The sequence below is a fragment of the Salmo salar genome, chromosome 10, assembly GCF_965601325.2.
Source record: "Salmo salar chromosome 10, fSalSal1, whole genome shotgun sequence".
In the NCBI taxonomy this organism is placed as follows: domain Eukaryota; kingdom Metazoa; phylum Chordata; class Actinopteri; order Salmoniformes; family Salmonidae; genus Salmo; species Salmo salar.
The window spans coordinates 80274340-80302305 of record NC_138300.1 but is presented as its reverse complement, the minus strand read 5'-3'; the positions used below and the strand labels follow the sequence as shown (position 1 = coordinate 80302305).

The 27966-nt window shown below is 40.8% G+C and overlaps 1 protein-coding gene across 1 annotated transcript; it reads left to right on the top strand.

The window, feature by feature from the left end:
- The first annotated feature begins 8025 nt into the window (after window positions 1–8025).
- ppp1r3ab (protein phosphatase 1, regulatory subunit 3Ab) lies at window positions 8026–14194 on the top strand. The gene is made up of 4 exons (XM_014124567.3): window positions 8026–9029; window positions 9341–9393; window positions 9495–9583; window positions 10529–14194. Exons 1-4 carry the CDS (start codon window positions 8125–8127, stop codon window positions 13592–13594), a joined length of 4113 nt encoding a protein of 1370 aa, XP_013980042.1. The 5' UTR covers window positions 8026–8124; the 3' UTR covers window positions 13595–14194.
- Window positions 14195–27966: the final 13772 nt, after the last annotated feature.

Below are 27966 nucleotides of genomic sequence, written 5' to 3'. Positions count from 1 at the left end.
ATTTACTAAATTACTCACGATAAACGTTCACAAAAAGCATAACAATTATTTTAAGAATTATAGATACAGAACTCCTCTATGCACTCGATATGTCCGATTTTAAAATAACTTTTTGGTGAAAGCACATTTTGCAATATTCTAAGTACATAGCCCAGCCATCACGGGCTAGCTATTTAGACACCCAGCAAGTTTAGCCTTCACCAAAATCAGATTTACTATTACAAAAGTTTGATTACCTTTTGTTGTCTTCGTCAGAATGCACTCCCAGGACTGCTACTTCAATAACAAATGTTGGTTTGGTCCAAAATAATCCATCGTTATATCCGAATAGCGGCGTTTTGTTCGTGCGTCCCAGACACTATCCGAAATGGTAAATCAGGGTCGCGAGCATGGCGCAATTCGTGACAAAAAAAATCTAAATATTCCATTACCGTACTTCGAAGCATGTCAACCGCTGTTTAAAATCCATTTTTATGCCATTTTTCTCGTAAAAAAGCGATAATATTCAGACCGGGAATCTCCTTTTAGGTAAACAGAGGAAAGAAAACAAGGCTTTCGGTCGACGCGGGCACGAGCCTGAGTCTCACAGTACTGTAACCAGCCACTACCCAAATGCGCTACTTTGTTTCAGCCAGAGCCTGCAAAGCCACGATTCAGCTTTTTGCCGCCTTCTGAGAGCCCATGTGAGCCGTAGGAAGTGTCACGTTATAGCAGAGATCCTTTGTAATGGATAGAGATAATCAAGAAGGGGAAGAAATGGTCAGACAGGGTACTTCCTGTACAGAATCTTCTCAGGTTTTGACCTGCCATTTGAGTTCTGTTATACTCACAGACACCATTCAAACAGTTTTAGAAACTTTGGAGTGTTTTCTATCCAAAGCCAATAATGATATGCATATTCTAGTTACTGGGCAGGAGTAGTAACCAGATTAAATCGGGTACGTTTTTTATCCAGCCGTGTCAATACTGCCCCCTAGCCCTAACAGGATATGGGGCTTTGGTGACAAAACGGATGGCACTGTGATAGACTGCATCCAATTTATTGAGTAGGGTATTGGAGGCTATTTTGTAAATGACATCGCCGAAGTCGAGGATCGGTAGGATGGTCAGTTTTACGAGGAGTTGTAGGCCACGGAAGGCATTGAAGCTCATCTGGAGGGTTGTTAACATAGTGTCCAAAGATGGCCCAGAGGTAAACAGAATGGTGTCATCTGCGTAGAGGTGGATCAGAGACTCACCAGCAACAAGAGCGACATCATTGATATATACAGAGAAGAGAGTCAGCCCAAGAATTGAACACTGTGGCACCCCCATAGAGACTGCCAGAGGCCTGGACAACAGGCACTCAGATTTGACACACTGAACTCTGTCGGAGAAGTAGTTGGTGAACCAGTCGAGGCAATGCTGTTGAGTCTGCCGATGAGGATGTGGTGATTGACAGAGTCAAAAGCCTTGGCCAGGTCAATGAATACGGCTGCACAGTACTGTTTCTTATCGATGGCTGTTAAGATATCGTTTAGGATCTTGAGCGTGGCTGAGGTGCACCCATGACCAGCTCTGAAACCAGATTGCATAGCGGAGAAGGTACGGTGGGATTCGAAATGGTCGGTGATCTGTTTGTTAATTTGGCTTTCGAAGACCTTAAAAAGGCAGGGTAGGATAGATATAGGTGTGTAGCAGTTTTGGTCAAGAGTATCCCCCCCTTTGAAGAGGGGGATGACAGCAGCTGCTTTCCAATCTTTGGGAATCTCAGACGACACGAAAGAGAGGTTGAACAGGCTAGTAATAGGGGTTGCAACAATATCGGCAGATAATTTTATAAAGAAAGGGTCCAGATTGTCTAGCCCGGCTGATTTGGGGGGGTCCAGATTTTGCAGCTCTTTCAGAACATCAGCTGACTGGATTTGGGAGAAGGAGAAATGGGGAAGGCTTGGGCGAGTTGCTGTGGGGGGTGCAGTGCTGTTGACTGGGGTAGGGGTGGCCAGGTAGAAAGCATGGCCAGCCATAGTAAAATGCTTATTGAAATTCTCAATTATAGTGGATTTATCGGTGGTGACAGAGTTTCCTATCCTCAGTGCAGTGGGCAGCTGGGAGGAGGTGCTCTTATTCTCCATGGACTTTACAATGTCCCAGAACTTTTTTGAGTTTGTGTTGCAGGAAGCAAATTTCTGCTTGAAAAAGCTAGCCTTGGCTTTTCTAACTGCCTGAGTATATTGGTTTCTAACTTCCCTAAAAAGTTGCATTTCACAGGGGCTGTTCGATGCTAATGCAGAACACCACAGGATGTTTTTGTGTTGGTTAAGGGCAGTCAGGTCTGGAGAGAACCAAGGGCTATATCTGTTCCTGGTTCTAAATTTCTTGAATAGGGCATGCTTATTTAAGATGGTGAGGAAGGCATTTAAAAAAAATAAACAGGCATCTTCTACTGACGGGATGAGGTCGATATCCTTCCAGGATACCCGGGCCAGGTCGATTAGAAAGACCTGCTCGCTGAAGTGTTTCAGGGAATGTTTGATAGTGATGAGTGGAGGTCGTTTGACCGCTGACCCATTACGGATGCAGGCAATGAGGCAGTGATCGCTGAGATCTTGGTTGAAAACAGCAGAGGTGTATTTAGAGGGCAAGTTGGTTAGGATGATATCTATGAGGTGCCCGTGTTTACGCCATTGGGGTTGTACCTGGTAGGTTCATTGATCATTTGTGTGACTGAGGGCATCAAGCTTAGATTGTAGGATGGCCAGGGTGTTAAGTATGTCACAGTTTAGGTCACCTAGCAGCACGAACTCTGAAGATAGATGAGGGGCAATCAGTTCACATATGGTATCCAGAGCACAGCTGGGGGCAGAGGGTGGTCTATAGCAGGCGGCAACGGTGAGAGACTTGTTTTTAGAGAGGTGGATTTTTAAAAATAGAAGTTCAAATTGTTTGGGTGCAGACCTGGATAGTAGGACAGAACTCTGCAGGCTATCTCTGCAGTAGATTGCAACACTGCCCCCTTTGGCCATTCTATCTTGTCTGAAAATGTTATAGTTAGAGATGGAGATTTCAGAGTTATTGGTGGTCTTCCTAAGCCAGGATTCAGACATGGGTAAGACATCCAGGTTGGCAGAGTGTGCTAAAGCAGTGAATGAAACAAACTTAGGGAGGAGGCTTCTAATGTTAACATGCATGAAACCAAGGTTTTTACGATTACAGAAGTCATCAAAAGAGAGCGCCTGGGGAATAGGAGTGGAGCTAGGCACTGCAGGGCCTGGATTCACCTCTACATCGCCAGAGGAACAGAGGAGGAGTAGGATAAGGGTACAGCTAGAAGCCATGAGAATTGGACGTCTAGGACGTCCGGAACAGAGAGTAAAATGAGCAGGTTTCTGGGGGCGATAAAATAGATTCAAGGTATAGTGTACAGACAAAGGTATGGTAGGATGTGAATACAGTGGAGGTAAACCTAGGTATTGAGTGATGATGAAAGAGATATTGTCTCTAGAAACATCATTGAAACCAGGTGATGTCATCGCATGTGTGGGTGGTGGAACTGAAGGGTTGGATATGGTATAATGAGCAGGGCTAGAGGCTCTACAGTGAAATAAGCCAATAAACACTAACCAGAACAGCAATGGACAAAGCATGTTGACATTAAGGAGAGGCATTCTTAGCCAAGTGATCATAAGGGTCCAGTGAGTAGTGAGGTTGGCTGAGGTCACGGCGATTCAGACAGCTAGCCGAGCCATGGGTAGCAAGCTAACAGAGGATGGAGGTCTGTTTTTAGCCACCCCGTGCGTTTCCGTCAGTAGATTAGTGGGTTCCGTGTGGTAGAGGGGATCAATCCAATTGTCAAAATAGTTATAATTATAGTGGCCCAAGAAGATTGTTCGACTGTTCAGATTGCAGCCGATATGCTCAAGACAGCTAACAATTAGCGGGCCGCAGTTAGCAGATGGGCGTTCCGGTTACGTTGCGATGGAGGGGCCAGTTGAATAACTCCCCCGGGCAGATAACGTCGGAATTCCAATTGTGAAGGCCCGGTGGGCCAGAGTTTGCCAACTTGGAATTCTGAGATGGACGTTTTTTTCCAAGTTCCCAACAGGAAATATCCTTATCCAGAATGTTCACTACATCATGATTAGGAATGACTCTCAAATGACTGTGCCGACTGGGCACAGACACCAGTTCAACGTCTAGTTTTGATTTACATTTGTTTAAGTTGTCAACTAATGTGAATTAGTTGGATTTAGGTAAGAGTTGGGTGAAGAAAATACAAAATGCCCTCACATTTATGACTTTTCTGAAAATATAATCAGTTTTCCACATTGATTCAACGTCATCACATAGAAATTTTGGGTTGAAATGATGTGGAAACAATGTTGATTCAACCAGGTTTTGCCCAGTGGGTGGGTATAGATGGGGACAGCAGTGGGAATGAAGATGAAGATTATATGTTTTAAACTGGATATGATCTAAGAAAGATGTGGGGAGTTAAATGTGGTGTTGTTAAAAAAAATAGTTATTTTGGAGTCATCATTCAGGGTATTTTTTACTTTTGGAACAGAAAATCTGTTTATTTTCTTCTTGGTGGCCATTAATAATCTGTATCACTTTAACGAATAAGATCACAGTTCAATGTTACATTAGTTGATTGCTTAAACAAATTATTTAAGATGTTCTAATAGTACAAAAAAAAGAACAAAAAAAAAAGAAATGAAATGTGTGCATTCACTACTGTAAGTCGCTCTGGATAAGAGCGTCTGCTAAATGACTAAAACGTAAATGTAAAATGTCCAATACCCAATACCATTTAACGGTCATTGCGTGCAAAAGCTGTCATTTCAAATCCGGAAGACAATGTTGTCGTCTCAGGTGCAGAGATAATGAGAGGACACACATAATCACATAAGATTAAACTTTTTAAAAGTTTGTTTATATTTAATTGGTGTAATATAACTGTTTCCTTTTTCAAATTCAGTGTGTTAAGTTCATTATTTTGTTCAATTACTTCCCAGATGCAATAGGTACATAATGCTCCAGTTCTTTTTTTAACTTGAACCTATTTGTTGAAACTCAGAGTGTTGTTCAGGTTTAACTTAAAAACGCCTAAAATGTACAGTATGTATCATAGAACAGCATAAAGGAATTAAAGCATGACAACATTTTATTATATCAATAGTCTATACTCTAGAGGTAAATAACATTTGATATTATATAACAAGATGTGCAAAAAACACAAAGAAAGATTTAGATGAATGGAGATTTTGTAGAAATGTCAGGGAATGTGCATGGGAAAAAAACAAGTAGTCTATTTAAAAACATGTGGGATAGGAAAATAAACAATGTGAAGTTCAATTTTGTCAGTCATGATACATGATACAATCTAGTCAGATCAATGATGTATATAAACCCTGTATTTCTGATGCTATGAATTGGCCAATTAGAGGATTTGAAGCCACCGGTCGAACATACTGGCACTCCCCAGAAGGAGCAGTCCTCCATCGGAATGAATGGAATTATACCCCAGGAGGTTGGTGGCACCATAAATGGGGAGGACGCGCTTGTGGTAATGGCTGGAGTGGAACTAGTGGAATGGTATCAAATACACCAAACACATGGTTTCCATGTGTTTGATGCCATTCAATTAGCGTTGTTTCAGCCATTATTATGAGCCGTCCTCCTCTTAGCAGCCTTCACTGAATTCTACAGTATTTAAATTAAATGTTTCAAGGACAAAATTACATGCATTTAAGTACTTTTTTTGTTGTGGTGGCAACAGTAGCATTAGTATTTTAAGAAAAAATTATACTTTAGGAAATGTTTCATATATTTTTTTATGTTTAGCGCACATAATATAATTTAAAGTATACATTAAGGTGTCTGAAGTAGAATACACATGGCAAAAACAAATATAGACATTAATAAATGCATTTCTATAGAGCATATATTTTTACAACGGTGGGGGAGTGCCAAAATGGAGGCAGGTGTGGGTGCTTCAAAACAGCACCCCCTGTCAATCATCTAGTGTATATATAAATAATTTAGTCAGATATGCATCAGTATTTACCCCGCTATCTGATCTTCTTGTTGTAGTATCCCTCAAAATAGTCAGTAAAAAAATTATACATTTATTTGAAAAGAATGCCTAAGGGAATATAATGTCCTTGACGATAGGGAACCTACACTGGCAGCCCGGTAGGGAGTAAAGGGGATGAGGTCTCACTAACATGCTGTTACATGACTCTTTTACCCCGGTCATGCACACATGAATATGTCCCAGCTATGCAGTTTCCATGTTGGTGCCATGGGATGATCATAGCATCATCTCCCTGTTCCCACAGCTCTGTCATAAATAGTCCTGGAACCTCTCGATTGGGTAACGTGAAGTGATAGTGAAGTGAAGTCCAGTCCACAGATCCAGTAGTGTCATAATAACCTCTAGGTTCCTGTGGATGGCACTGTGGCTTCATCCAGCCCTGAGAGCCAGCTGTACTGCACCCGGCCTCCAGTTCCTTTTGGCGCCTGCTCCTTCAGGTTTTCCTGTGCTGCCTGAAATCCCCCAGCAGGAAGTTTCTCAGGTGGCCTATGCGGATATCTCAGTAGTGGCCCTTCCCATCCTCACAGTGGCCCACCTTGATTTATTGAATTGTTTTGACAAATATAAACTGCCAATACCTAGTTTTTTTAATTAAACTATCAAGGATAACACAATAATTACTTATTTCCATTGTGGTCCTTTTATTAACCTTCACAAATAACTCATTCAGGGACAGGTTGTGCCTCACGTTGTTTCTCCAGCCATGGCCCTGACCTCCGACACCCGGGCCCTGAAGTAGGGGAACTGGTCCTCCATGCTATACATGGAGGCCAAGTTGAACTTCCAAGAGGAGGAGGAGAGGATGGCTTAGGCGATCAGGGCGATGTAGGAGAGCGAGGGCTTTGCAGAGGGCTCTGGATTTCCATGTTTTGTGTCCTCACCGTCCCAGGTGTTGTTGCTGTCTGAGGGCAGCTCGGACTGAATGTCACCCGGCAGGCTGGATGTTTCTGTGGGATGTCATCGCGAACAGTGCTGAGGCCTGTCTTGAGTAACTCACTCTTTACTGAAGCAATTTCTGCATCCCTGCCTGACGCTGACCCCAGCTCTTCTATCTAGGTCTCCTTGGAAATTAGTCCTCCAGCCTCTCCACCTGACTATACCGCTCTGACCATCCCTTCTACTGGCTCCACTTCTAACTTGTTTTTCTCAATGTCCATATCTGTGTTTGTCATGACTTTCATTGGTCAGCTTTACAGCACAAATGCTGAGAGTGTCTATTGAGAGCATTCCTACATGCTGTCTTTGGTATTAGTGGAAAGACATTTCTGTTGTAGGCTACCTGTCTTTCCTGTGATGGTTTGAATGGTCTGTTTGACTCTTTTGTAGCTCCTCTTTTCTTAACCAGATTCAGTCCCTGCGTGCCACATTCCTTCACAGATAAAAGGTCAACTCTCATGAAACATTCATCATTCATCAAATAGGAAACTGTAGATTATGAGTTCTTATAAGATGCAGCTAGCTAAATCTCACTGAGATGACAGACTGGACCACATGGTCATTGTTTGCCATTTTGAGTTGCACAATGGGGTTAACACTTATCATTTTTGATGAAGCAAATTATGTAATGTTCCACGTAGTGCCGAGTTTGTCATTCTGAGACAAAAAAAGGCTTCTAATATTTTAAACACTTTGGGGCATGTTGGCAGTTAACCTGAAGTGTCTATACAAGGAGATTCACCTTTATAACAAAACATGTTTTATCCAGTATTTATGACATGATTAACCCTTTGACCCTTATTAGGAGAAGTTGACTAACATAACATTACACATAGGCGACAACAAACTATCCGAGAAAATGTTTGTTTTGGTGACAGACTTAACAGTGCACACCCGAGGTCTGGTTCTGGGTGCCGAGATTAGTTTGAATCAAATAGCAAAGTTAGTTAAGATCAGCCTATATCTCAAATGTTTGACTATTTATATCATTGTTGTGAAGCAGTGTCTCAAAGAACAGGCATTGAGATTATATTCTCAGTGTTCTCCTGAGCCCACACTGCATAGTTGAAGTCCCTTCTGACCTATTTATAGTGTTGGCCCTCGCTACAATGTCATCTGTAACTCGACTCCATCTGTTTAGTCACAACATGTTGAATGTCAGTTGTCAGAGAGAAGCAGAGAACTTGGCTCTGCGATTCCCCTTCACTCTGTCACTAGACAGCCCAATGGAGTCTGCTGCGGCTGAACCAAGACCCACTGGGGTCAGCAGCCTCTTGGGTGTCCCAGGGCTCATCACCTGGGACGGGGACGAGGCGATTGACGCGGAGGTGATCGGCGGCATCAGGCCCAGGTCCTCCCCTCTTCCACGGAGAAGGAGCTCCAATGACTTAAAGGACTGTGAGCTCGAGCTGACGCCGTCAAGCTCCAGGAGGGTGTCATTTGCGGACGCCCTCGGCCAAAACCTGGTGAACGTGAAAGAGTTTGACTCGTGGGACATAACCATTCCGCTGAATTTTGACGCCCTTGAGGGAGAGAAAGAGGTAGAGGAATATTACTTGTCCTCCTTATACACTCCTCCACCGTCCGAAGAAGCCATGGTCCTGAGAGTTCAGGAGCAGAAGCTAGAATTGGAGAGCATTGAGTTACTCCACGGGACTACGATACTGCGGGGCGTGGTCCGTGTTCTCAATGTCTCATTTGATAAGATGGTGTACATCCGCACCTCTCTGGATGCCTGGGCCACGCACTTTGACCTGCTGGCAGAGTACATACCAGGGTCCAGCAATGGAGACACTGACTGCTTCTCCTTCAAGCTCACCCTGGTGCCCCCCTTTGGGGAAAAGGGGGCCAGAGTGGACTTCTGTCTCCGGTATGAGACCCCTGTTGGGACTTTCTGGGCCAACAATAGTGACCGGAACTATGTGATGTTTTGTCACCAGAAAGTCAAAGAGCTGAAAGAAAAAGCACAAAAATACAAAAACGGGCGTAGGAAAAGCATCCTGAAAGCCAACATGTGAGGATGATCAGATTAATCAAAACAGGCTTGTCTTGAGTGTGTGTAGATTGATGGAATGATTGAATGCTACAGCAGTACGTTTTTGAAAATGTGTGGTCCAGTCCAGTGGTCCAGTCGTGTGAAAGCTATGAGGCTTTCACATTGATAATGCCTCGCCTCAAAATACACCGTTTTACATATATCTAGATATATTTGCTTCCTAAAAATAAGCCAACTTGCAGTTTATTATGAAATTATGATTTTACAGTAAATGTTGGACAATTGTTGTTGGGTCTTTTTTCCTGAGCTTTCATTTCATTTATTTACAGTCATGAATTTCCCTGTGACGAAAACTGGTCATCAACCAGTGATGAATCGTCAGGTAATCAATCATTCATTGTACTAAATCATTAAAACGTTAAAGGACTAAAATCAATTACATTAAATCATTAACTAATGTAAATTATGATTTTTCCTCTCTAGATGTAAACAAACATGGAGGAGAGATGACTAGTGTGAACATCTCTGAGTCTCAGTCAGGAGCACTCCAAGATGATCATCAGAAATTACTGGTGAGTAACACCTGCAGCATTTGGATTTCAGAACTTTTACAGATGAGTCATGTATCCAGGGTTTTCTTACAACATACGCTTTTGTGATACATAGCTTGACATAACATTTATGTACGATTTTCAAATGAGCCTTACTTGTTATTGTGGCCTTCAATGATGATTCATGCAAGGTTTAATTAAGTTTTAATGTAATCTACAGTAAATGGCATGGTAAAATGCCATGGTTAGGCTTAAAGCTGCAATATGTAACGTTTTGAGCGACCCACTAAATTCACATAGAACTGTGTCTTATAGATCTGTACATTCTCATTGAAAGCAAGTATAAGAAGCGGTAGACCTGTTCTATGTGCTCTATTTCTAAGTTTCGTTTTTGCGTCTTTTACTTTCGGTTTTGTATACCAGCTGAAAATACAATGTTTTTGGTTATGGAAAATATATTTCAAGCGGTTTAGATGGTACAATGATTCTCTACACTAAACTTGCTTATTTTGGGGTGACCTCAGAAACGGGAGACAGTGAACCCTGTTGCTCTTTCTCAATATGTCATGTGATCACTGATGTCCAAGCCCTGGTAGTCATTACTTTAACATACTGTACTAGTTGCATCTTTATGACACTTGAGTCAAATGCCAAGTATTTATATATGTTCCATGACAGGAGCTTAGAGAGGTCTTACATGGTCACATGAGTGACTAAGCAACACATTGCAATGGTTGCATTACAAACTCAAACATTCAAATGTTACTGGCCAGAGGCCAGTGCTCATGTGAGGTTTGGTTTGGGGTGCCAAAATGAAATGTCTAAAAATATATTTTGGCTTGGTCATGAGCAATATTTAATCTGAACGTGCCAATCTAAATGTCATCATCCCCAAACTAGCCTAACCATTGAGGAGGCATTGTGTGAGAAGGCTAAATTGAATCTATCCTTCTTGCTGTTTGACAGATCGAGAGCAGCCAGAACTCTAGCCAGAGAAACCGACGAAAGGCAGCACGATTGGTGAAGGTGCAGGACTACTTCATCCAGAGAGAGGATGAGACCCAAGAGAAAGAGAAGGGAACAGTGGAACCATCACAGATCCCACGGGAAAGCACATTCCCACAGGAAACCCCTTCAAATGGGCCTGAGGTACAACCACTGCCACCACAGCACAGGAAAAAGTTTGGGCTGCAGGCGACTTCAGATTCTCTGGCTACGTGCAACAAATTGTCTCCTGGTCTCAGGGACAGCACGTCTTGTGAGGAGTCAGTGAAACCTGAGAACATAGACTCAATGGTCAGCTCAGCCCCATCCGAGCTGGGAGAGGAACATGTCTCACCGATCCCCAGCAACAAGTCAGATTTAACTGATCAACCCGCTGCACTGAGCCAAAATGGTGATACGTCTGTTTCCAAATTGGAGGGAAGTGCTCTGATGCAGATGGAACCGGAGAAGGGTGGATCTGCCATCAACACAGAAGGAACACATTCAGATAACACTGTAAGGTTGGAGAACAGCACAGCAGACTCAGTCCCAGGCAGCCAGACCAATAGCTTTACGTTTGGAAATGTTGTGGCCCCACTATACTGTCAAGTATTTGGTAGAGTGGCGAATGAGAGCCAGAGCTCAACCGATATTGGTAATCGAACAAGGGGGACATTGCATGGAAGGGATTCAACAGCCTGTACAGTCCAGAGTTACGTAGAAACTCACTCCTGTGTTTCAGCTGATACCCAGAGGACACCTGAAGAAAAGCCTGTAGATCAACAGCAATATCTTGAATCAAGCCAAGGACATTTCCTCTCTGGATTAAGTGCAGAAAAAAAGCCTGAACTTGAACCTCTGTCAGAAGAGACAGTAGGTTTTCCCAGGGCTCACACTGCCCTGCACACTGCTGCTGCTCTCAGGGCACAAATCCCCAATGAGGACTCAGGCCTCCAGGGGCCTGAAGAGAACATTCTGCCTCCCCAGTCCCAGATCCACCAGGACAGCAAGTTTTTCCAGACACAAACCCCATTACCAAACACAACACTTTCACAAACTCCTCAAGACACAACACTTTCACAAACTCCTCCAGACACAATACTTTCACAAACTCCTCCAGACACAACACTTTCCCAAACACAAACCTTGATAGACACAACACAAGGCAGTCTCTTACAGTCACAAACTGAAATGGGGTCAAAACATGTCTCTGCTGAAATGACTATGCAGGGGGCCAGTGGTGGATATGAGAGACCTGATGAGTCAGAGGAAATGGAGAACCCTTCCTCAGCCAACACTGATGAATGGTCAACAGGCACATTCACAGAATTAGTAGGCACAGATATAGCCATGCTAGAGCCTGTGTATGCTGACCTAAAAGTTTTCACTTCAACAACAAAGGTGGAGGAAAAGATCCCCACTGAGCACCAAAACTTAGCTGTGACCTGTACAGACACACTGGAGGAAGAAACCAGTGGGACAATGTTAAAAGAGGATCCCATTGTCATTAAGGAATGGACATCATTGGAGAAGTTGATGAGAAAACAAACAGATCAAGTGAAGGGTGAACTATCATTTGAAGTGTCAAACACCTTTTGTAATGAAGAAAACAGGCATTCTATTGACAGTAAGGATTATAGTGAGGAAGAAGGCAAGATGACAAACTATGTGAGGGATGATTATGATGAAGACACTGACAAGGTCCCAATGTCCAAAGAAGACGATATTCATAAGGAAGATGACCTGGTAATTATGAAAAATGAGGAGGATTTAGTTCCTACCGAGAACGAGAAAGGTGCAAGTGATGGCCAACCATTGCTAAAGAGGAATATAATAGAAAAAGACTGGGAGGGGACTGTGGAAGAGGAAGAAGAGGAGATGATGGGGGAATATGTGGAGGAGGGCGAATGGGAAGAAGAGAAAGTAGTTGTACGAGAGGTAGAAGTGAAGATGATGGCTGGGGAAAAGGAATTGGAGGAGGTAGGGGAGGTGGAGGAAACAGAGGAGGAAGTGGGGAAGGAGGTGACCAAGGAGGAGTTGGCGGTAGAAGAGATGGATAAGGACAAAGAAGAAATTATGTTATGGGAAAAAATACAAGTAAGGGTGGAGGAAGAGGAAGAGCTGGTGAAAGGAGAGGAGGAAATAGAGAAAGAAATGAAAGACGAGATGGTTGTTGAAGAAGACCTGGAGGAATTAGAGGAGGGGGATGTGAAATGGATAGAGTGGGAGGAAGAGGAGATTGTAGAGGAAGAGAAGGAGGAGGAAGCCGAGAAAGACAAAGTAGATGTAGAATTACTAGATTATCAAAATGAATTGGTGGATAAGTTAATCAAGCCAATGGGCAATACTTGTAAGGGTAAGGGGGGTGAGAGCACAAATGTAAATGTTGCAGAAAAATCAGGCCCAGAAGAAAATACATTAAAGATGGATGAAGTGTCAAATCTTTGCTACAATGACGTAACGCCGGACACCAATCCTCTTGGAGGAGAGGAAATGGATTCCATCAAAGGAGACGGGGAATCCTACATTCAAACAGATGAACCTGCCAGTGAGAAAGAGGGTGAAGGGGGGGCTGAGGCAGACAACGCGTCCACAGAGTCCCTGTCAGATGATGAGATGGAGCTGTACATGCACAGTCTGAGGGCTGCACAGAAGCAACGAAACAAGGACTTGAGTCTTGGGAAACGGCCCTCGATAAGTAGAAGAGGCAGCAGGCTGTCCATGCCATCCATCAGTGAGTCTGTGGATGAGGCAAGCAACCAGGAAGATCAGCCAGACACAGTGTCTGCGGAGCATCAATCTACAAGTACAGTGCCCGTTGTGGAGGGAGGGCAGGATAGCACCAGGAGCAATGTCATGTGGTGGAGAGAAACATTTTCTTGGCATAATCTCTCAAAAGCACTGTTATACACCGTCCTGTTCGTGGTGTTTTTTTTTGCTGCTTACCATTATGACTTTCTGGCCTGTTTCAGTCTTTATTTGTTATCTGTGATCTGGCTGGTTTGTCAGGGAGAGAAACAGCCGATGAAAGGAAATAATAGAATATGATGAGACCTGTGAAAATATATTTCAGTGTTTATAAAGTGCTCCACAATAATTTTTCATTATGCCTCATCTGAGAATACATGAACTCGCAAATGTAGATGTCAAATGTACAAAATGATTGGTGTGTAGCATACTGCAAAGAGTTTCATGTAAATGTACGTTAAAGTCAGTATATGCATTGTTCTATCCAAATTCCATCAAGAAATACTGTATATATATATATATATATATATATATATATATATATATATATATATTTTAGAACATTCTTATTAAAATGATATTAACAGGCGAGGATGTTATCCTTTAATTAGCTATACTCTTATGAGCGTCACCTAGTTCAAGGCAGACCCTTTTTCAGTTCAATGGAGCACACAATAATATTATTTTTCTAATCGAATGTTATGTGCCTTTTCTAGACATTGGCCATACTATTGATGCATCTTGACAGCATGTATGTTATTTGAACACATTAGTTCAAAGCCTTGCGTTCAAATAACACACCAGTTACAAGGCTGTGGACCATTGCTTAGATGGATTATTGATAATAACAACTTTTATTGTATTATTGTATTTGGTGTAAATTAAACTGATTTTAAAACAGTCTGAATTAGATTTATTTTGTACCAGATGCCTCCAGATTCCTAATATCAATTTACAGTATGTTATTACTTTATTATTTAATAAATAAATATGCTTAACAAAAACTACTATGTCTATGAATCTCTTTTCTGATAACAGTAGTAGAAGAAAAAAACGGTAATTTCCTGCAATCTTTCAACAAATAATAGAATTGACCACATGCGTATTTACAGTACCCTTGGGACACATTTAAAAAACATGTAGACATTTCCCACAATGTGAAGTATAGTGCATGCAGAACTTTTGTGATGAAGCAGGGGCGGACTGGGACCATAAATCGTCCCAGGCATTTCTGACACACTGGGGTCAAATGGGCCAGTCCACTAAACTATTTTGGGTTGGTGTACGTGAAATGGGACAGCAGCCCATTAGTCAAATGATAATCATTCTGCACCAAAATCATAATAACATTTCTTAACAGGGCCATTTTTTTTAAAGATGGACCGGCCCACCGGGCATTTGCGCAAACTGCCCTAAGGCCCGTCCATTTCTGTGATGAAGACATCTCATGCCGTATTCTTACTGTGGGACTCCATCCATCACACCACTGACCTTTGGGAGGTGAACTCTACATGGCACCACTGGAGGTTGTCAAGCACTAGTGAGTGTGGTTGTAATTTTAGCAGACATATTCCATTTCAATATCCCAGTGGTAATTCGCTCCCAACCAGGCTTGTTAGGGCTTTGTGATGACACATCTGTTTCCTGTACTCTGATGCATTACTGTTAGATTCATTAGATACTGTATAGGGCTCAACTACAACTTTATTGTCCATGTCAGAGCAAACAACAGATATTTGTCTTCTGCTTTGTTCTCTTGGTAAATGAACATGGCAGAAGTTATGAAAGGGGTGTATACCTAATAGTAAGATTACGACACAATCATGGGTCAATGCTGATGTATGGTTGATTGGGAAAACAGAAAGTGTGAAAACCATAGTCCACTTCTTACTCATATCAGCTTGAGACAGTTTGAATCTGTTCTCATGTCAAGACAATGCTGTGTATGTTAGTCTTTCTGGTGTGTTGAAATGGTTTTCTTAATATACAATATAGACCTAACTGAATGTAACTGAATTCAATCTCTTTGTCTCTATCTGACTCGTGCTTTAAGAAAGTATGGAAGGCTGTTTTCCAAGACGCAGATTTTCTTTTGCCAAATAGAGTGGGATGACAGAACATAAGACGCAGCCTAGTGCACGTACTGTATATTCCCCATAGCGTCACAGTGCAACAGCCAATCTGGACAAGCAGGTCTCTCTTCACACACTGTACAAAATGTAACGTTTCTGTCAAACCAAGTGCAGTTATTCACCTTAGAATTTATGTAGCTAACTTCACCAGACATCAAAGACTCTCCCATCAATCACCAATATCATTAAATAGGTGGTCTATACCATAAGCTTGTAGTCAATTCGAGTAACTTGATAGCTAGCGCCTTGGGACGTCTTTGAACTTTAGCTGTTGGCTGTGGTCGAGGTAGTACAGCTGCAACCGCTTGTCAGGGGCTTTCGGGAGCGTCCTGTGTGAGGATTATCGCACCCTTTAGCTGTGCAAAAGAACATGTGGGCATTTTTAGCCACAAAGAGACACAATTACATTCTTAAAAGGGCAGACACACAGAGAGCCTCTTCTATTTGTGTAAAGAGAAATAAGGGCATGTTTAGCTAACATGGCAAATAATATTTTCCTTAATATCTTATATTCTCTTCTACAGGTTAATAGTATTTGTGTCCATCAGCTACATTTGAGCCTTTTCGGGATATTATGCAACATGAGTTCCATGAGAGTCATGTGGCTGAAGTGGCTGTGTACGTCTGAGGGTGAAGTGTGACATTGGAGTGACATTAGAGCCGTGCGTCATGATTATGAGCGTCATGCGCTATCAGCCAGAGCAAGGTGATGATATCACATTCATCCAGCTGTTTCACTGAGACTCATCATCGTGAAAATACATTTTCAAAACAAATGTGCTGAAGATCCTTTTCTCTTTCCCTATTGTATGATGATGACTGATGGAACGTTCTGTGATTATTAGGATCTTTCTGTAAGTGTCTGTCTGTTTCACTTTCTTAATACTTGCTAACAAGTGTAGGGCCAAAAAACATGTGACTTGTTACTTTGTGTGCCAGTACACATTAGCAGTCTATAACAATCAATGCTCAAAATACAAAACGCTATTATTTTATGACACCATGGGTTATTCACTGGGTCATTTGGGCATGGACTTTGGGGGGAAATTAATTTATTTTTATTGATCTATATAATATATTGAATACTTTTGTATACTTTCTAGCATTCAAAATAATATCTAGATACGATCTCTCTAAATCCCAAGAACATGTTAAACTCTACTCATCACTACTGGGACAAGCAAATTTGCTTTACTTTAATCACGTTTTACAGTATAGAGGACTTGCATTATGTTTTACATTAATTAACAGTTCAATATAAACAAAAACATGTATGATGAATAACTATTTGTCATTTTAAGTGTTTTTCATGGTTGCAAAGCTGAGGGGCGCAAATGTCACCATAATTCAAAAACGACCCCACGGCTAATTGTTTTTTACACAATGGCTCACAGAAACACTTTAACCATAAATATTAAGTTATGACGCAAACACATGATGCTCAGTGTGTGTAAAGGTCCTCACATGCTGCTGCCTATGATGTCAAAATGTGGTCACCATGGTGGAATGGGACAGGCCTGTATCCCACATGACACTCTACTCTATCAAGCAGCTGTTTGCATACATCAGAAGGGTGTGTCAGGATCTGGCACCCTATTCACTATATAGTGCACTACTTTTGACTAGAGCCCTATGGGTCCTGGTCAAAAGTAGTGCACTATATAGGGAATAGGGTGCCGTTTTGGACACAGATTCAGTCTGACCCGATTCGGGAGGTATAAGCAGTCACCATCATGTGTTAGTTATTTTTAGGACAGCACACAAGTTAATATTCACCCAGGGATTTGAAGGAGAATTTAAAGTTTACTTATAACAGAGGCCAACGGGTTTAATTGTATCAATTTGTGCACATGCAGATTATATCTACACCAAAGTCTAAATCAATCCCACGTAATGCAATATTACAAGACTAATGAAAATAGCGACAGTATTTTAGAATAAGCAGCATGGCTATTGCCTATATCACCCTTTGATAAAATGTCTTATAAGTATAGATTTCTTCAGCCTATGTCAGGGGTACCCATGTAAAAAAATACAACAATTTACTATAGAATACTATAGTACTTAGTATAGAATTATGTAGTAAACTGTAGTATACTGTAGAATCCTATACTCCACAATGTAGTATCCCTCGATCGTGTAGTGCTTACTATAGACTTTTGTAGTATACTGTAGAATAATATACTACACACTGTACTATCCTCTGATCATGTGTAGTACTTTCTTTGAATTTTGTAGTATACTGTAGAATACTATACCACACACTGTAGTATGCCTCGATTGTGTAGTGCTTACTATAATATTTTGTAGTATACTGTAGAATACTATACTACACACTGTAGTATCCCCCTCGATCATGTAAGCCAGGCTTACTATAGAATGTTGTTGTCAAGGTTGGCTCAAGGAAGCAGGAGAGGCAGAGTCAAGCGCAGGAGACAGAAAATCCGTGAACACACTTTAATGGGCATCCACAATGTCTGAACACGGTAGGGCACGGCGCATACAAACAAATGCTCCAAAAACACCCCGCTGAACCACTAAGCAGGGACGCAGCCCACAAAACCTCTGCGGCAAAAAAAAAACACAGGCAGAGGGAAAATATACGTTCCTCAAAACGACATCAGTCCTGACATAGACAATCACGCACAAAGCACAAACCTACCTAGCTCAACTAAATTTGATTTGAACGTGCTGTCCTTCGGGAGCTCATGCAGGGGATTTCCTCTGAGGTTCCAACTTGATTGTGTAGTGCTTACTATATAAATATAAATACTGTAGAATACTATATTCCACACTTCAGTATCCCTTGATTGATTGATTGATTGATTGATTGATTGATTGATTGATTGATTGATTGATTTTATTTGACTATTTAAAAACATAGTACAACCACAAGTGTGGATGCAATGCATTTAGAAATGTGTCAAGAATAACACAAAAAACTTTTAAAAGCTAACCCACATGAAAAAATACTATAGTATACTATGGTCTAAATACTGTAGTATTACTATATTTATATACTATATAAATATAGTATTGCTTTTATGGATTTTACTGTAGTATTTTTTGCGGGCATGACTGAAGTATACTGTGGTATTTACTGTAGTGTTTTTGCAGTATTCACTGTATTGTTTCTGTGGACATGACTGTAGTATACTATAGTATTCACTGTAGTGTTTTTGCAGACATGACTAGTATACTGTGGTTTTCACTGCATTGTTTTTGAGGACTTTACTGTAGTATTCACTGTAGGGTTTTTGCAGACATGTCTAGAGTATACTACAGTATTCACTGTAGTGTTTTTGCGGACATCACTGTAGTATACTGTAATATTCACTGTAGTGTTTTTGCGGACATGCCTTCTATACCATGGGGAGCTCATGCAGGGGATTTCCTCTGAGGTTCCACCTCGATTGTGCAGTGCTAACTATAGAATTTTGAAGTATACTGTAAAATACTATATTCCACACTGTAGTATCCCTTGATTGATTGATTGATATATTTGACTATTTACAAACACAATACAACCACAGATGTGGATACAATGCATTTAGAAATTTGCCAAAAACAACACTAAAAAAGATTAAAAGCTAACCCACATAAAGAAATACTATAGTATATGGTCTAAATACTGTAGTATTACTATATTTATATACTATACAAATATAGTAGTGTTTTTATGGACTTTACTGTAGTATTCACTTTAGTATTTTTGTGGGCATGACTGTAGTATACTGTAGTATTTACTGTAGTGTTTTTGCGTACGTGAATGTAGTAAATGTATATTATTCACTGTAGTGTTTTGTGGACATGACTGTAGTATACTATAGTATTCACTGTAGTGTTTTTGTGGACTTTACTGTAGTATTCACTTTACGGTTTTTGCGGACATGACTGTATTATACAATAGTATTCAATGTAGGGGTTTTGCGGACATGACTGTAGTAAACAATAACATTCACTAGTGTTTTTGTGGACAATACTGTAGTATACTATAGTATTCACTGTAGTGTTTTTGTGGACTTTACTGTAGTATTCACTTTAGGGTTTTTGCGGACATGACTGTAGTAAACAATAACATTCACTACTGTTTTTGTGGACATTGCTGTAGTATACTGTAGTATTCACTGTAGAGTTTTTGTGGACATGGCTATAGTATACTATAGTATTCACTGTAGTGTTGTTGTGGACATGACTGTAGTATTGTATAGTATAAATTGTAGTGTTTTGCTGACTTTACTGTAGCATTCAATGTAGTGTTTTTGCAGACATGACTGTAGTATACTATAGAATTCACTGTAGTGTTTTGTGGACATGACTGTAGTATACTGGAGTATTCACTGTAGTGTTTTTGCAGACATGACTGTATTATACAATAGTATTCAGTAGTGCTTTTACGGACTTTACTGTAGACGACAAAACAAAATACACTAGACAAGGTGGGATCTTTTTGTATCGTTGGGCACATTCGCTATATAGCACAACATTTTTTGTGACAAAACCATCAGTAGAGTTGAAAATGTGATGGTATTTTTTTATTCAGTACATGGGAATTTAAGCCAAAAAAATGTTTTATGTGCAGTACGGAACCCTGGAACCCTGACCAGTTCACCGGACCTGCTACCTTACCCCGGACCTGCTGTTTCGACCCTCTCTCTCCATCTCTACCACTGTCTCGACCTCTGAATCCTCGGCTATGAAAAGCCAACTGACATTTAGTCCTGAGGTGCTGACCTGTTGCACCCTCCACAACCACTGATTTATTATTTGACCATGCTGGTCATCTATGAACGTTGGAACAGCTTGAACAATGATCTAGCCTTAATGGCCATGTACTCTTATAATCTCCACCTACACAGCCAGAAGAGGACTGGCCACCCCTCAGAGCCTGGCTCCTCTCTAGGTTTCTTCCTAGGTTCCTGCATTTCTATGGGATTTCCCCTAGCCACTGTGCTTCTATATGTGCATTTCTTGCTCTGTGGGGTTTTAGGCTGGGTTTAAGGACTTTGTTAGATCTGCTGATGTAAAAAGGGCTTTATAAATACATTTGATTGATTGATTACGTCATCACGCACAGCCTTTTATCCACAACAAGTCAATTTTATGAAACACATATCTGGTGGAAAAATGTGCATATTGTTTTTATGCAGATTTTTTTATATTTGCCTGAAACTTGTCGCCAATTGGATGGAAACCTAGTGTAGCCTACATGAATAAAAACACATTTCAGCACAACATATCATTGCGTGACTCCCAAGTCTACTTCAATATGATGGTTATTATAGCAATATTTACGCATTAACGTTTCCACTGCCATTTCTAACACAATTACTTTTACCAACACAAAAAAATAAACCTTGTCTAGAAAAAATGTGTTTTGTCGAAATTTGGAAAGTTTATCAACAAATTTGCTGTTTCCATTAGGTCTGTTGTGAAATTTTTTATCCGACATGCAGTACTTTACTTGCATAAAAAGAATGGATGGAAACCAGTTTACAGTCTTCTTTCACAACCAGAAGCCCAGGAAAGACATTACCCATGAGCTCTACCTCAAGTGTAAAATAGGGAATGCCTATTTTATTTTTTATTTTTTATTTCACCTTTATTTAACCAGGTAGGCAAGTTGAGAACAAGTTCTCATTTACAATTGCGACCTGGCCAAGATAAAGCAAGCAGTTTGACACATACAACAACACAGAGTTACACATGGAGTAAAACAAACATACAGTCAATAATATAGTAGAAAAATAAGTCTATATACAAAGTGAGCAAATGAGGTGAGATAAGGGAGGTAAAGGCAAAAAAGGCCATGGTGGCAAAGTAAATACAATATAGCAAGTAAAACACTGGAATGGTAGATTTGCAGTGGAAGAAAGTGCAAAGTAGAAATAGAAATAATGGGGTGCAAAGGAGCAAAATAAATAAATACAGTAGGGGAAGGGGTAGTTGTTTGTGCTAAATTATAGATGGGCTATGTACAGGTGCAGTAATCTGTGAGCTGCTCCGACAGCTGGTGCTTAAAGATAGTGAGGGAGATGTGTTTCCAGTTTTAGAGATTTTTGGAGTTCGTTCCAGTCATTGGCAGCAGAGAACTGGAAGGGGAGGGGCCAAAGGAGGAATTGGCTTTGGGGGTGACCAGAGAGATATACCTGCTGGAGCGCGTGCTACAGGTGGGTGCTGCTATGGTGACCAGCGAGCTGAGATAAGGGGGAACTTTACCTAGCAGGGTCTTGTAGATGACCTGGAGCCAGTGGGATTGGCGACGAGTATGAAGCGAGGGCCAGCCAACGAGAACATACAGTTCGCAGTGGTGGGTAGTATATGGGGATTTGGTGACAAAACGGATGGCACTGTGATAGACTGCATCCAATTTATTGAGTAGGGTATTGGAGGCTATTTTGTAAATGACATCGCCGAAGTCGAGGATCGGTAGGATGGTCAGTTTTACGAGGGTATGTTTGGCAGCATGAGTGAAAGATGCTTTGTTGCGAAATAGAAAGCCAATTCTAGATTTAACTTTGGATTGGAGATGTTTGATGTGAGTCTGGAAGGAGAGTTTACAGTCTAACCAGACACCTAGGTATTTGTAGTTGTCCACATATTCTAAGTCAGAACCATCCAGAGTAGTGATGCTGGACGGGTGGGCAGGTGCAGGCAGCGATCGGTTGAAGAGCATAGATTTAGTTTTACTTGTATTTAAGAGCAGTTGGAGGCCACGGAAGGAGAGTTGTAAGGCATTGAAGCTTGTCTGGAGGGTAGTTAACACAGTGTCCAAAGAAGGGCCAGAAGTATACAGAATGGTGTCGTCTGCGTAGAGGTGGATCAGAGAATCACCAGCAGCAAGAGCGACATCATTGATGTATACTGATATACTGTGTCATGACGTTGGCCTGTGGGTAAGGTTTATGACCCCCCCCCCCCCCCATAAATACCTTTCTCCCTTCCCCTCTCTGACCCTACTGAAGGACTTGAATAGCCTGTGTTAAATATAGAGAGTCTGGGAACATCAAACAAATGGGGAAAAGGAACCATATTTTGGTAATAAAACCAGTTGGAAATATGCTTGGGAACGTAATGAGTATGGATTTCATTTCAGTTGTCATCTGAGACATTATGACTGATGACAGGACGACATAAACTGTACCTGGGAAAGTATCCACCCTCTAGTTATCAGAGTCACATGGAATTGTTATGCAATTTAAATGTTTGATATTGAAATTGTTTTTTAGGAGATTAAATGTAATTTTAGCTTCCAAATGAGAGATTTGGGTTAGACGGATCCAGTCTAACAGACAGACGAAGATACCACCACGTATCCAATTTACCACCAGAGACATTCTTGCGAGGACAGGAAGGTCTGTTGGCCAACCCGGCCAGCATCTACGACCAATCTACCGAAGCGCAGCTCAGAGTAAATATTTATTGCATTTTTCTTTTCCAAATGGGCGGTAATTTAGAATGCATAAGATAATGTATTTACGATAGCATAGCTGCTGTTTCTGTGTTCCTAAATCTTCCCGCTCTTTCATTCAAGCCCAACCCCCTTTCCTTTGTGTAACCAGCTTTCATACAGGTTCCGTTCACCAGGGGTGAATTCTGTATGACATCATTGCATTCTGTGTATTTGTAATTCTGTGTGATTAGTTAGGTATTTAGTAAATAAATAATTAAACCCAATTTTGTATTGCTGATTCAACTTGTTAGCCAGGGTTCGTGAAGATAGCCAAGAATTTACAACTTTCATTATGAGACTGAAAATAAGATAAGGGTTAATATTGACTGCTATCGATGTAAAATATTACAAAGTATTTTAAGAGTTTATTCGGAAGATAACGGCTCTATAAACGTTCTTCCGTGGTTCCCCGACTTTCTAGTTAATTACATTTCCATGATTAGCTTAATCAGGTAATATTAATTACAGAGAAATCATTTTATAAGTTAGCATGTCATATCACTTAATCCGGCATAGCCAAAGACACGACAACTGTATACTATTAACATGAGTGCAGTAAAACATGTTTTACATGTTTTCATATAATAAGCACTGATCAGTATAACCAATCAAACACAAGAAAGGCTCATCAAAACACATTACTAAGGTTCTTCTCACAGTATATAAGGGCTATGATGACAGGACTTATCTTCCAATATGCTCCAAAGAGTCCTTTTTTATTCTATGAAATGCATCCATCCCTCCATCCCTTTTCCCTCCATCCCTTTTTCCATTCCTTGGAGAAAACACAAGTGTGAGGTTGGTGGTGTTGGTAATTTTCACTTTCACTTCAATCACGTTAATGAATTAACAAACTCAAGGGGAGGAGACGAGGAGCAGAGTCAGAGTCCATAGAGTTATATGGAGTTTGCAACATTATATCTGTGCCTTAATGGCGTCTGTAACGGTTAGGCCATCTCCATTTTGAAGTAGTCCCTTTTCTTCTTCTACTACTTCTATGAGTTGGCAAACAAACTGAAAGGGTGTATACTGCCACCTGGAGTGTCTTATTTGAACAGATATGAAGCCAAGGTTGAAGATTTACTGCCACCTGCAGTTATGGAATGTTTGCTCAGGAGTATAATAGTTGAGCTGCAGAACTATATCTGTAATTAACTCAGGCTACTGTTGATGACAAGAATTGTATTTATTTATTTAGTAGACACTCTTATCCAGAGCAACTTAGAAGAGAAATTCAGGTTTAGTGCCTAGCTCAAGGGCACATCGACAGATTTTTCAGCTAATCGGCTCAGGTATTCAAAACAGTGACCTTTCAGTTACTGACCCAACACTCTTAACCACTAGGCTACCTGCCACCCTAGCATCTAGCGAATTGCATCCTGTTAAAGATATAAAGATGTACTGTAAGATTCATATAAACACTGCAACAAAGGGTGGTGATAACGATGCGTTTGTGTTATGTTTATCCATTAAATTGTTGGGAGTATATATAGTGTGTGACTTACTTTATTTTTATACAGTTTTCTCTCCATCAGTCAGCAGGCAGCACCTCTACAAAAAATCTTGGGTGTGCGTCAGCTCATGCTTTTTACTTGTATTGGGACAAACACAAAATACAGTATGAGGATTACGATAATATACAGAGTGGACAGTTGAAGGGGAAATATGCAATATAATAGAATACCATACACGTTACAACACGTTTTACATTAAAACATTGGGAAACTCAAGTTCTGGGGGTGTTCAGTGTGTGAACAAATGCCTGCACACATGTCTGCAACACTGCAAAAGACAGTAATTGAGAAAAGGTGCCTTTACTGCGCCTCATATTTCTTGAGTTGTTGGACTGCAGGTTCATGGTTGAGTCTCATAGCTTCCTGCATTGAAGTGTTACCCTGTCTGCAAAGAGAACATGTCACAAAGTGGTGACAGTTTAACTTTGCCAAATAAACTTTTAAAGCCTCCATAGAAAATGTGTGTACATGGTCAATATAGTGATAAGGATTTTTAGTGACCACTGATCTGAAAGAATAAAATAGGGGGAAGCATATTCCCCTATCTAGTCCTTGTACCTACCTGTGGTCATTAAGGGCTATATCTTAACTTGAGGTATGTGAGTGTAACTCAGTTACATGTGATAGGATTGAGCACTAAGTACACAGTGAAGTGATCCTTTTCAGAATCGTGCCTAGGTTTACCATACGCCAAAGTGCCATACAATGCCAGAAATTGTCTTTGGTTGGAGGTGCTGGCATACAATTGTAGAGGTATGCAGGTAAATACATTTTTATAGAAAGTATACCATTATTAGATCAGTCTTCATGTTTTGAATGGGTACAAGTTCAGTCACTGACCAGCAGATGGTGATAGTGATTTCCTATAGAACCAGAGGCCATATGGCATCAACAAACAAAAAAACCTTGTGTTTATTCTTCATCATTGGCTTATTGCTACCAACTCGTAGGAGTCCCCACCCAGTTGACTACATTAAAATGGTGGAAGCCCTCAATGGCATTGTCCATGCTAAAACATGCAGAATATTTTTTTTGTAAGTATACCTACATTGGGGGAAAATCTAAACTAAAGAGTATTATTACTTTATATAAGATGGATAATATTATAAGGTGGAGCAAATTGAGAAATGGTTGGAGCTTAAGTAAATGATTTTTTACAATTTTAAAGACATAACAAATCATTAGGCTGTTCCTAGGCCATCATTGAAAATAAGAATTTGTTCTTAACTGACTTGCCTAGTTAAATAAAGGTAAAATAAAAATAAAAAAATAGAAATATATTTTCATTGGATTATTCTTGTTAAATTACTTGGTGCTATTGTTCAAGAAAGACATTTTGAATTGTAATGTTTAAGCAAAGTATTTGTGTTGTATTGCACAAACAATTTGCACTGTACAGGGAAAACAATTGCCTGTGTGTCCATAAACCAGGGTCCAGTCTACTCACTAGAGTCCTTAGAATTAAAAAAGGTGCTTGAATAAAAAGCTAGGTCATAGCAACTGTTGCTGGACTTTAACTGTGGTCAAACAGCTTAAAATGGGGTGCCTGGACACTATACAAATATAGCACTGTACTGGAAAAACTATTGATTGTGTGTCGGTCCCCAGACCGTAGGCAGGCCAAAATCCATTGCAGCGTCCATTACATTGGGGGCTTTGGAGCGGAGTGAAAATCCAGCTGCAGGCCGTGGGATCTATGGACGGGGCGGAGTGAAAAGCCATCAGCAGGCTGTGCGACACATTTCCAATCAAAAACTAATCATATTTGGTTGGTAGAGACCCTACTGAGTATTTCCCACCCACTTTTGAAGCTTAAAAAAATATGTGTTTAGGAGTGCAAGGTCGAATTGAGTTTATGCACACGCGCACTTCACATATGAGGCGATCCCTAACTGGGACAAGGAGAGCTCTACAAGGAGTGAATTTGAGTCGTCTGTCCCGTGTAGCTTAGTTGGCAGAGCATGTCGCTTGCAACGCAAGGGCAGTGAGTTCAATTCCCAAGGGGAAATTGTACGGACTCTATACAGTGAGTCGCTCTTTACTAGAGCGTCTGCTAAAATGTAAATTGGGCGCTAGCTCAAAAACCCAACATTAGCATGCATTTTGTCAACAAGAAGTAGAACATTACAAATATTTGCATAGATGTGAGATAATTAACTACTTCTCTGTGATATCATGTAGCTTTGGAATCGTGACATTACGTACTTTTGAGGAAAATAGGCAGGTTTCTCAATTTATGGTGCTTTCAAGACAACTGGGAGCTCTGAAAAATCCTGACGTCGGTGATCTTCAGCTCTAAAAGTCGGAGCTAAAGAAAGAGGCCAGTATGACCGTTCAAAACGATTTTTCTCGTCGGATCTAGTTTTTTCCCGAGTCTGAGATATCAGAGTTCCCAGTTTGGAACACGGCATAATACCTCTGACCTAGAGAAGGTATTGCTTGACTATTAGCTTAGCAACCGTGTGACGCAGCATGACAACGTGAACGCGATTGGTCAACACTGATGGCCATTCAATGCACATTGGGATTCCTATCTCCTCCTTTCTTTAATATCTCTGACCAGCCTCATTAGCGTTGATTCAAGTATATTTATAACTAACACAAGATAGTTCATCTGTGTTATTTGCGGTGGGAGCAAATTAAGCACAGTGGATAGAACATGCACGGATGTGGGCAAGGCCAAGCGCGAGCTAGCGTGTTGTAGCAATCATTTGCATATTTCAGAATCACTCAGAATACGCCGTGCAGGCCATTGACGACGCATGGGAAACTTGCACAATGGGCGTTAATACGATACCAATGGAGTTTTCCATCTCCTCAAAATAATCTCTGTAACAGAACGTAAAACAAGTGCTAGCCCTTATGCCGCGTTCATATGTTAGTCGGAACGCTGAAATTTCCGCCTTGCTAATTCGTTGAAGGTAGCACATGATAACTACAACCAGTTAGCAAGTAAGACATTTTTGGAAATGTATGGTATGTTTGATTCAGATGGCGTGTCAAGTGGAGATGAGCGTGAGAATAATTTGATTACAGTGGTGAATGCAAAAGAAAATACGAGAAGTTAAGTGGTAGTGGAGTCTTGTCAATCCAAGCCTAGTTTTTATTATTTTTTGGTCGGAATAAGGGTTTTGGATCGATGTTGTAACCTGGGAGGTCCGTTTGTAGTCTCTATAAAAAAAAATGTGGATGCATTGGATGAGATGGCATCGATGAGAGTAACAATACGTTTTTTTTTGTGTGTATCTATGGAACAGGAGTGTACTCTGCACCTCAAAAAGTTTTTGGATTGGAATGTGGCTCTTCGAAGCAAGGCGCCTATCAAGTGTTTTACTTGGGGTGGCCCCAGAGATAAAAGCAAAGGATACATGTTAAGAATTTGATCAAGGGGTTGGTGAGTGGGGAAGCACACTCCACCCATTCTATTGTTTTTTGATTGAGTCTTACCCTTCTTGCGTGAATTTCGGTTTTATGAGATACCCCTGTGAGAGCCTTCATGCCCAAACCCATGCAGTGTGATAAATGCAAATTATTTGGTAATGTGTCAAGTGTATGTTGACGGGAGGGGTATTG

What these genes read in the sequence shown, in the direction of transcription:
- ppp1r3ab (XM_014124567.3), top strand. Translation starts at nt 8,125, where the DNA reads ATGTCATCTGTAACTCGACTCCATCTGTTTAGTCACAACATGTTGAAT. An exon ending in AACCAGTGATGAATCGTCAG is followed by an intron (nt 9,394 to 9,494) that starts GTAATCAATCAT and finishes TTTCCTCTCTAG; the next exon opens with ATGTAAACAAACATGGAGGA. An exon ending in ATGATCATCAGAAATTACTG is followed by an intron (nt 9,584 to 10,528) that starts GTGAGTAACACC and finishes GCTGTTTGACAG; the next exon opens with ATCGAGAGCAGCCAGAACTC.